The sequence below is a fragment of the Canis lupus genome, chromosome 38, assembly GCF_011100685.1.
Source record: "Canis lupus familiaris isolate Mischka breed German Shepherd chromosome 38, alternate assembly UU_Cfam_GSD_1.0, whole genome shotgun sequence".
Taxonomy (NCBI): Eukaryota; Metazoa; Chordata; class Mammalia; order Carnivora; family Canidae; genus Canis; species Canis lupus.
This window is the reverse complement of record NC_049259.1, coordinates 6,649,334-6,660,952: the sequence shown is the minus strand read 5'-3', so window position 1 is coordinate 6,660,952 and position 11,619 is coordinate 6,649,334. Positions and strand designations below refer to the sequence as shown.

Genomic DNA, 11,619 nt, shown 5'->3' with positions numbered 1-11,619 from the left:
CTCTTGAAACTAATATTACATAATATATTCATTAAATGGAATTTAAATAAATTTAAATAAAAACTTAAAAGTACAAGAAATTACTCAATTAATTGATTAATTAAAAACAAACTGCTAGGAGAATAGGCACCAGTGGGGAATACCCTGGAATAACCAGTATTATTATTGCTAGGAAGACATAGGTATGCCTTAGATTGCACAATAAATATTTATTCAAATGTATGTGTTATACACATACACATGTAAGCCGCATTTATGTCTTGTTCATATTTAAATGCATTTAGGGAGCATCTTATTGAAAGAAATCCTGACAATACTTTTGTCACAAGAACAATTGGTTTATTTATTGATATGGTTTATTTACTTATGGTTTAGAACACAAAAGTAACATATTCTGTTAGGAAAAATTTCAATCATCTCAGAAACCCATGAAGTTTAAAATTCTCCATTTCAACTTTTTCACTTCTAAGCTCCTGGGCTACTAACTATTGAGAATCTAGTGTGATACTTTCAAATACTCTTCTGTTCTCATATATTCACATATAAGATTTTTCTTCAGAAAATGGATTTATACTCTACCACTACAGTGCAATGTTCATTTTCCCCAAAAACTTGTCAGAGATGTCCTTCCAAACTAATGCATAGAAATTTATCTCATTATCTTCAGTGATCTGTGTATATTCCAACATACTACAACTTATTTTTCCATTCCCTCTTGCTACGCTTTTAGGTTGTCTCCAATTATTTGCTATTACAAATAACACTCTAATGAATCTTCTTATACAGATCTTTATCTAGTATAAATAATTATATAATATGGTTCTTGGAAGTTAAATTATTTTAAGGATAGTACCATCTAAATTTTGAGAATTGCTAAATTGCTTTTCAAAAAGATTCTACCCCTGGTCCATCAGCCTGCCCATTTATGCCCACACTATAAAGTAGATGTTTACAAGCACTTTAATTTCTTGATAATCTGAAAGGAAAAAGGCATCTCTTTAATATTTGATCTGCATTTTCTTGATCACAAGTGGATTTACCATCTTTTATAATGTCACTAGCCATTTTTTAAGGTCTTCTGTGAATTGCCTGTTCATATCATTTTCCTGGGGGAGGGCTCTCTATATATTAGTTATTAATTAGACTTCTAATGTACATACTACATTTTATATGATGAAATCTTGTTATCTTGCTTTTAAGTTTTTATGGTGTTTGTTGTACAGAAATTTCTATAGTCAATTGTTTCTCTTCTGGATTCTTTTTTTTAATCTCTTGCTTAGGAAGCTTTTCTCTATCCTCAAATAATAAAATATCCTCCCATATTTTTCTAGTAACTTCATTGTTTTACTTTTCTTGTTTACTTCTTTAATCATGGTGTATGTCAAATTGTTAAAATACACTTGCATGAGACTTTTCCCACTAGTTTTGTGGTTTAGCAAAATACGATAGTACATTGCTACAAGAAAGTGTTACGTAAGTTTATGTAGAATATCTGGATAGCCTAAAAAAGAAACTAGGCCAGTGGTCCTAGCCTTTTATACATGTAATTTTTATTCAACCTATTTTCATATTGAAAATCAAATCAGAATTACCCCCAAACCAACCTTTCTAAACCATTTAACTATCACATATTATTTAAAATTAATCTTCAGAATTTTTGCATATTGGCTCTGCCTGTATGCAATCCTTTCATAGTGCTGAGTTAGTACTACAGAGAAAATTCTCTTCATTTAGATCTCTACTCATTATCATCTCTTTAAAGGTATTTGCCTTGGCCATTCCATCAAACCTCACCTCCCTCCAACTCTTTTTACCTGCCTTATTTTCCTTACAGTTACCAGTAATTGAAAAATTATATTATACAGGCTTGCCTATTGCCTATCTTATCATGAGGGCAGGGGCTTGATCTTGTTCACCACTACATCTCCAGCATCTAGAACAACTCAGATATACGTTGAATAAATTATCAAAGAAAGTTCTCAAGACATTAATATAATCAAGTCAAAAATCAAAAGTACCTAAGTATGAATCTTTGACATCACGGTCATTGGATTTAAGCCAATTAACCACATGCTAAGGAGAAGAACAAATTGAAGAACATGCATGTGTAGCAGATCTAGTATCTCATGTCAGTTTAAAAAATAAATTCCTCCCCCTAAAATCAAATTATCTAGTTTGCCCATTTTAGTTCTATGCTTTATTCCACACTACTGGGCGCTTGTTAAATATAATAGAGCATACTTATATAATGGAATACTAAGCAAGGATTTAAGATGTGATACAAGCATATTTATTAATATGAAGTTTGTCGGGGGGAAAGTATAAAGTATGCAATAAAATATTTAATTGTAATCCCAATTTCATAAAAATGAAAATATCTATTACATGTTTAAGTGTAAACACATCCTCTGGTGAGATCAACATCAGAACATTAACAGTGATTATCTCTGGGTTAATAAGGAATAGATTTTCATATTTTTTCTTCTCTATATTTTCTCATTTCTCTAAAATAAACATTACTCCTGTAAAAAGAAAAAAATTGTTACTGTAGAAGAATGTAGTAACATGTGATTGAGTGGATTTGCCAGCCTCCTCCTAGAATGCTTTCCCACTCTGCAGAGACTAGAGAGCTAAAAACTAGCTTCCTAGATTCCCCTGCAGAAAACCTAATGAAAATTTTCAAAGTCAAATGTAAGGCAGAGGCCATCTGCCTGTTGCCTTAGCTATTCTGAGTGCCTAGCTGTGGAGAGGTTGAATTTTTCTCCAATTCTGGTGTAGTGGCTGAGTGATAACACGTAGTTGCAGCACAGTCTTCATTCCTAGACCACAGCTCCTGTAGCATGTTCTAACATCGGGGACTCCAAGGGTGATCGATCCCCTAGAGTGCTGCAGATGTTGTTCCCCTGGTGGGCTAGTAACATTTTGGAATATGGGGAGGGCATACGATACTAACACAGACAGAAACGCACACGTATGGGGGGAAAGGATCACTAAATAGACTAAATACACTGAAAGGTCAATGTAGTCATCCCCGATGGTAGAACTATGGGTAATTTAAATTTCATTTTTGCTTATCTTTATGTTTTATTTAAAGGGAAAACTTTAAAAGCTTTTTTTTCCCCCCACAAAAGACACAAAATCCTCCTACAGGAAAAAAAAAGGAGTATTTCTGAATGTATCTTGGAGTGGTTTAGGCAATTAAATTAAAGTTATTAATCTGCATGTAACACCATAATACACACAGAAGTATGTATCATGGTCTAAATAGGGGAGCAAGTCCCCATGGTTCATGATCTTAGAACAAATATTTGTCTATTCTAATGGCACAGTCAAGCTGACTGCTCTCTGCTAGAAAAAGGGCAGCTATCTTGGGAACTAAACATATGAGGTGAGACTAGCCAGTGCAGCAGCTGTTGGCAAGCTTTCTGTTTATGAGAGCAAAAGTATATTGCTTAGAATCATCTAGGTTTTAAAAGGTACCAAAACAGAATGGAAGTGCCCTCACCTACCCAAGAATTAAAATGAAATTTTAGAAAAGAATGGGCAAAAATGAAATGAAGAAAGGATACTTTCTTTTAAATACTCCTTCCAATACTCCTGTTAAAAACAAACAAACAAACAAACAAACAAAAACAACAAAAAAACCTTCCCACATAACATTTATATATTTCTGGATTCTCTTCATTCATCCATTTGCTCTTTCTTTACCCACCCGCTTCATGACTTAAGACCCAGACAAAGACAAGTCGTATTTCTTTATTCACTGGCAGATGGCAGACATTATCATGAAAGATCACAATGCATTTACAATCATCAAAGAAGCAGATAAAATAAACCATTCTTAAGGTATGGAATTTATCAAAGAATTAGATTAATAAGAAAATATCCTTATATCTATTAACACAGTTTTATAAACCTATTCTTTAATGTCATTTGATACTGGTTATTCTTGTTAAAAGCATCTTTCAATGACAATTAATTTTTATAAACAGATTTTGGATCTTTTATGGTTGTTGCTGTGACCTAAGAAACTTTAGCTATCTTGAAGTCACAAAGATATTCACCTACAGTTTCCTCTAAAAACCTTTGTACTTTAGCAATTAAATGAAGGTCTATGACCGATCTCAAATTCATTTTTGTGAGGAAGGGAGTCTTGGTTCATTTTTATTCCACATGAGGGTTAGCTGTTCTGGCCTCATTTATTGAAAAGACTTTCTTTCTCTGTTGGATTGCTTTGTGACTTTTGTCAAAAATCAAGTAATCATATAAATGTGGATTTGTTAATAGGCTCTCTCTTATATTCCACTGATTGATTTGTTGTTGATCCTTATGCCAGTATCACACTGTCTTGATGACTGAATACTACTGACTATAATATTCCTTGTATTGCTTTACAAAATTCAAGCCTCTATAAAACGGGGTATAGAGGTACCTGGCTGGCTCAGTCAGTAGAGCATGCAACTTTTGATTCTCAGGGTTGTGATTTCAAGCCCCACATTGGGTGTAGAGATTACTTCAAAATACAAAGCCTTAAAATTTAAAAACAAGGTATATAAATTAGGTTGAAATAATTGCATGGGATCAAGATGAGCCTAAAATAATCCTTAAGAAGTCACTTTTTAAAATTGTATCATGGCTTTGAAAACACTCCACAACTACTATTATATCCAGAACAAAATATATTTACCCACAAAAAGAAAATGTAAAACTACAAATTCTTCTTTATTCCCAATTGCAGTTATGTATGAAAAATATTTCATTAACTTTTCCACTCAATTTCCCAGCAGATTTCCTCACATTAGTTATTTAATAATACCACAATGTAATAAGTTTTAAAACAATCCTTAAAAAGTTCATGTGTTTGAAGCTAGAAGATGAATAGCAGTCCCCCTACACGTCTAAACTTTTCCATAACAAACTGTTAAAAAGTCATGTATCAATTTCAGAAATGTATCTAGTTAAAAAAAAAAAAAGTAGGTAATTTCCTTTATAAAAAGAAGTTCTATAAAATCTCCCTTGAACTTGCAAAAGACTAGGAGCAAGAATACAATTATTTCATAAAATAACAAAAAACAAAGCAACTCCCAAAAGTAATTTTTAAAAACCCATTGTGAGTAAACTACATGGTTCTTGAAACTACTAGGCTGTACCAATTTCATTCAAATTGGCATAGAAGGATCCTCCAACATCATATCCTATTTTTTAAAAAAGCAGATAGCCTGATTTATCAAACCTCTGATTTTTTTTATAAAGATACAACTTAGCAGCTTGAAAAATATTGCCAGACTAAGAAAACACCAAAATATTTTAAGATTTATCATTTGTTCTTAACCTGAAATTCTGCTTTGAAGCATAATTCTCACACCTTCCTGAAATAATCCCATAATACATAAATACATAACCCCAAACAATTAAAGAAAGTCTGCTAAAATAAACTGAATGTTTATTACTTTTTCTACTGGCAGCAATGAAAATCACTAGAAACTATAATTCTGTCTTTTTCAAATGATCTGCACTAAAACCATACTTTCTCAAGATAAAATTCAGTCTTAAAATCTTCAAAATGTTTATAGATATCATAGACAAATACTGATTTTTTTTCATTAATGATGAGGAGAAACAAGAGATCCACTTTAATCAAGATCTGACATTCATAAATTTTAAGCATGTAACTGAGCTAAAAGATTAAGAGATTAATTCTAACAATCACAGGTAGAGAATATCATTTATGCAATTTCTAGGTTCATTATATTAGTATATATCCAGAGAACCAACAGAAATTCTCAGATCCAATTTCAAATAATGGAATTTGGGCAAGCACTCTTAATATCACTTTTATTTAATATGCACTACATGCACATGATGCAGGTAGGGAAAGAATCCATGCATTAAAGACAAGACAGACTGGTACTATTGCCAAACGTGCACTGAGTCAATTAGGATGTTGCTCAAAGTTCTTTATACTTAATGGTTTCCATGAAAATAAGTGCAGAAGCAGAAATGTGTATACATCCCAAAAGATCTTCATTTGGTTTCCTGTGCTTTCTTTGCATTCTGTTTTTCTTTTGCCTAGAAGTTAAAGACAGTATTCTATAAAATCTTAAAAGTCCATTTTAGATCATATTAAACTGTAAGTGGGCATTCTTAAACTAAAAGGCTTGAAATGAATTGTTTTTAAGATTTCTAGAGCATTGTCTTTCATAACCCAAGATTTGCAACAAACTACTGCTGGACAAATTAATGGTTATACTTTGCCCTCAATTAAAAAAAAGGTTATGTTTGGTTTACAGTTCTTTCTTATCTGCAGTTAAAATGTAATATTATAATTTTAATAATTTAAGCATACATAATTACTCATTCCACAAAGTCATATTAATAAATACTTCAAAACAATCTATTTACGTATGTGCCCACTTGCCATTTAAATTGAGTATAAGAAAAATCTTATATTAGTTTCTGCATATTTGAACAAATGAGTTAACAGAGTATCACTGAAGGATCACATATCTGTAGTACTGCTAAACTTACAGAATTGAAAAAATGCTCTCCCACCTTATTTCATTTGATCCTTATGACAATTATATAGCTTGAACCCAGTAATTCTATTTTCTTTTTCAGCAGATGAAGAAGAAAACAGAGTTTATAGATATCAAACTTAACAAAAGTCACACAGATCGTATAAAATAAAACCTCAAGAGGTAAAAAGACACCTATTCTATAGCAGTGCTTCTCAATGTATGTACCAATGACCTGGGGACCCTGTTATAAATGCAGGCTGATTCAATAAAAAGCCTGAGATTCTAAATTTCTAACAAATTTTCAGGGGATACCAATTCTGCTGATCCTCAGATAACACTCTGAGAAATAAGATTTTAGAGTACTAGAATATAATGTTCTTTCTACTATGCCATTTAATCAGAAAGGAACAAATTAGAGTTTTGCTATTATACAACTAAGAAAAAAACTTCCTTAAAAAATAGGGTAATTAGAACTATAATATTTTTACAATGTATTAGGTAGTATAATTATTATATAACTATATGATTAAAAAAAGAGTTCTATGCCTTAGAAAATATCTTGAGGAAATATGTTACATGTACCATATGAAAAAAATCGTTTGCCTTAACATTTTTAGTTAACAAGCATAATTTGTAATTTGATATGTACATAATTTTTAACAAAGTTCTGTTTCCAAATAATAAAAATACAATTTCACATATAATTTGAAATAAAAATATGTATTTTCCCCACACTGATCTCTGAATATACAGCAGAATATTTAGTAGGATTAACAAAAATAAACTTACTGGTTTATGACATAAACTTTACAGCATAACTTAATGAGCAACATGTAACACCGAGTGTCTATACATTTATTAAACTTTATAATTCAAATAAAATTAAGAATAGGTGAAATAAGTTGAAAGGAATTACCACCATTTCTTGAGTACTTATTTATGTACTATATAGATATCTTATTTAGTCCTCAAGAATGTGAAGTAGGTATGATTCCTAATTTACAGATGAAGAAACAGAAACTATAAGAAAATAACTTGCCTAAAAGCACCAGCCGATAAGTAACATAACTGAGATTTAAAACCAAAAGATTGTATTCTGTTCAGTCTTTGTTAAAAATATTACATTTCTAAATAGCATGGAAAAAAGGAACATTGTTACCTTCTATACAGTATGCCAATGAAATACCAAAAACCACTCACTCAAGTCAGATAATTCTATAATCACAAAAATCAATGTAGATATTGTGAATACCAACTATTCTTCTATCTTATTTCTATTAAGGAATAGAAAAAGTAAGTTCTGAAGATTATTACCAATGGAATTATAATGTCTTAGTAAAATGTGGACAAAAAATATCGTGAAGATACTTTGAATCCCCCACAGCAACTGAATCTATTATAGTAGGTTACTGGTGATTGTTAAAAACCTGGGATTAAAAAAAAAACAAAAACAAACCTGGGATAGACAATGATCCAAAATTACTAGGTTAAGATAAAAATATTAGAAGAATTTTAAGTATACCTGAAATAAGTAAAAGTTTTACAAATGAAATCTTCAACTAGCTGATTTTATATTTTAAGAAATAGACTTGGTATATGGCACAAGAAGTTTTGTAACTATGTATTTTTAGGTTACTTCCTGAGCTGTTCTTATATAATGTATATTCAACTTCTGAGAGAAGAGCAGAAGCCTCATATAACAAAAACACTTATAAGGCAAGATCTTAACCTAATTCATTATAGCCACATGTCCTTGGGAGAATTAAGTCTTGGTCTTTTCTTTATTATTCTGTAAAATAAAAAGATTTTCAAACTCAAATACTTTCATGCTCTCACAGGCTTATTATAAGCAACTATCTCAGTTAGCCAGAGATCTGATCCTGGACAGGTTTGGCATTTAGCATCACTGCCCAGAGTAGCCACATCTTTTCTGTTGGGTTCCTTCTACCTTTTTCATGCTTTGTTCCTTTTTCCTACCTTCTCTTGGCATAGGGAGCTGAGGCATGGAGGAGGAACATTTTGAACTTACTAATTTCTTAGCAATTTCAACTTACTCATTTCTGAATTCTGTATCTAATTTTTCTTAGAGGTATTGTTATTAAGCAATTATCACTATTAAAGTCGTTGTATATAATTATAAAAATATATTGTTTTTCATGTGTGACATTTTTGTTTATCAGCAGGAAGTGATATTCAATTCGAAATAATTCTTTTTCAAAATGAGATGAACAAAATATATTTGTTCTTAAGGAAGCTGATTTATTGGTAGAGAATAAGCATTTGATTCTAAACACAGATTTAAAATTTTATGGATATGAAACTTTAAGTAGCATAATGCTATTTAGGAGCTACCCTGTGCTCCGCCAGGACCTTCAGCATGAATTTATTCTGGCACTTATGAGAACAATCCTATTCAGCACAATACTATAATTTATTCTTTTCCCCAATAATATCATGAACTGCTTAAGGCAGAAGAATGTGTCTTAATTATATGTACATCTGAAGACTTTAAGAGAAGTCCCAGAATATATTACAGCTAGATAAATGTCCGATGAATAACTGTAAAATTTCAAAAATTTTAATCAAATAATGTAACTAAATTCCTTTATATCTTTAAAGAATATTCCTTAGGGGATAACAGACTGATTCCTTTAAGGGAATTCCTAAGGGGCTAACAGATATTGCATATACACAAGGAATAAATGTAACCTCAATATTGCTTATACAATATTATTAATCAAAGAACAGCTTCAATAAATAGGCAAAAGGCATAAGGTCAATAACTATCCCTTCAAAAAAAACCTGCAAATACAACACACTGAGCTGGTGTCCCACTAACACCAAACATTCATATACTGCCACCCTGTGTCCAAAATGCGAAGTAAGAAGTTATGGTTCTAATGCATGTTCTCAAACTATGATTTCAAAAAAATCTAAAGATATATTGTCATTAAAATCAAACAAGAATGGTCATTTTCCTAAAAAAGTTTATTCACAGGCCAATTTCAAAGCAAAATACATACAATTTTAAATTACTCAACATTTGTCTGGCCTTTAGTAATATTTATCTACTTAGAATCTGATGTAACATGATTTAACACAACAGTACATTATTTTAATATTTTTAATAGAGAAATATTTCATATTGTTTCATACAAAGAACACAGTATCTAGGTACTTTTTAGAATCACAGAACCCTAATTGTTAATCTAAAACTTTGAAAATCAGTTTCCCATCTTAGAATTTTATAGCTTTAATACCCTAAGATACACGAACAGGAAAGCTTTATGGAAAAGATAAGACTAGCAGTTTTCTGCAATAATTTGTGCACTTAGTGCTAAAAGCAGAAGCATACATTTCAGATCTGGGTAATAAGGTATACACAAAAACCTTCATTCTCATCTCCTATTATTTAAAATTTATGATGATACAAAAGGTGGATTGAAATGTATCTTTGCTTCAGAAACTTTAAAACTAATAAGAAACACATACCTACCATGTATTCTGCCCTTAAGTTAATGGTTCAAAATTTTATTTGCCTAGTAGCGTCTTCTCAAAGTGTTTCTCAAAATGTGGTACACAAACCAGCTGCATTAGAATCATTTGGGGTAACATTAAAGATTCCTTCCCCTATATCAGAATATCTGAGGAGGGGCCAGGTAACATGTATTCTAAAGAGTATCCAGTGATAGTCACTTTCAGAAACACTGATTTACAGTTTAACTGCATTACATTTATGCAATAAGTATTTAAGTGCCTTATATTAATGAAAAAAAATCTTAGAAATCAGAATTTTTTACAAACCTATGTTAGCTTTTCTTCAGGGGAAAGAATATTAGCTTAGGAATGAATTTTAAAAAACATTTCTTAGTCTACACTATAGTTATATTTTCTCCCTTCAATGTCCATTCTAGTTTTGAATTCTATAATAATTGAAATATTTTCTAAATTAAGTAACAGAGAATCTATTACTTCAATTGTTAACATTAATAATTTGCTTTCACCTTAGGGGCGCCTGGGTGGCTCAACTGGTTAAGCATCCAAAGTTTCAGCTCAGGTCATGATCTCAGGGTCATGAGATCAAGCCCCACACCTCAGGCTCTGCATTCAGTGCAGAGTCTGCAAGAGATTCTCTTTCCCTCTTCCTCTGCTATATAACTATAGCTCTCAAATAAATAAATAAAGTCTTTTTAAAAAATTTGCTTTCAGTTTAAGGAAAGGAAATGTTTTAAATTTTAATCTAACATTAGGCACAACCGAGTTCTTAAGACTAGGGAGTCTTGGAAGTCTAAAACAATGGGGCAATTCCTTATTTTTATTTCACAATATCAGGTTGAACAAATGCTCATCTAGAATATAAAACAGTAAGTAAAAGCAAAAAAAAAAGTTAAAATAAGAATGCTTCAACAAATTTTACCTCTACTCAAGCCAAAAAAAATTTCGTTTTGGGGGAATTTACATCTAAATATTCAACAGTAAAATACTTACCTTTTCTACTAGTGGAATTAACTGCTGGTGTTCTGCTAAAGTCTTTAATAATTCCATAATGAAAGGCAGGTAATTATGCTTCCTTCTGATATTTTCAATCTGAAAATAAAACAAATATCAAGCAACACTAACTTTACATTTCCACTAAGTGTCTGATATTTTGATCTTTGCATCCAATCCAAAATAGAAATGGGAGAAAACCTTCCATTCTCAAAAGAAAAAAATATTAGAAATAATGAAATTCCATCCCCACTGAGAATAAAGACTAATATAATAAAACACATTAAGAGTTTCTTGGGTGTGGCTTCCTATTCTTGGATTATCAAATAAAAAGACTTTTAAAAGGCTAAAATTATTTATGAAAACATAACCTATGAAAGTAAATTTAAGAAGCCCACATGATAAATTAACACTCTTATTACTACTACTATGCAAATAATCAGGCCAAGCCTGCAGATTTATTCTGTGATCAAGAATGATCTTTCTTTAAATTACTTTTAATCAAGAAGGCAGACTACAGGGAAAGATCTGTGCTTCAAGTGAAAACTATGCACTGTCTACAGCACCCTTCCCAAGGTACATGAATTCTAGTTTTTCACTGCCATTGAGCTAT

General features: G+C 31.2%; 1 protein-coding gene across 4 annotated transcripts in view; it reads right to left on the bottom strand.

The window, feature by feature from the left end:
• Positions 1-3,740: 3,740 nt before the first annotated feature.
• Positions 3,741-11,619, bottom strand: part of UCHL5 (ubiquitin C-terminal hydrolase L5) — a 41,642-nt gene continuing 33,763 nt past the window's right edge. For all 4 annotated transcript variants that reach the window (XM_038586109.1, XM_038586110.1, XM_038586112.1 and 1 more), the window contains 2 exons: positions 11,007-11,105; positions 3,741-6,069 (listed from right to left, as the gene is read on the bottom strand). In XM_038586109.1, the coding sequence (XP_038442037.1) occupies positions 6,025-6,069; positions 11,007-11,105 (144 nt within the window). In that variant the 3' untranslated portion in view covers positions 3,741-6,024. The remainder of the gene's footprint in view (positions 6,070-11,006; positions 11,106-11,619) is intronic.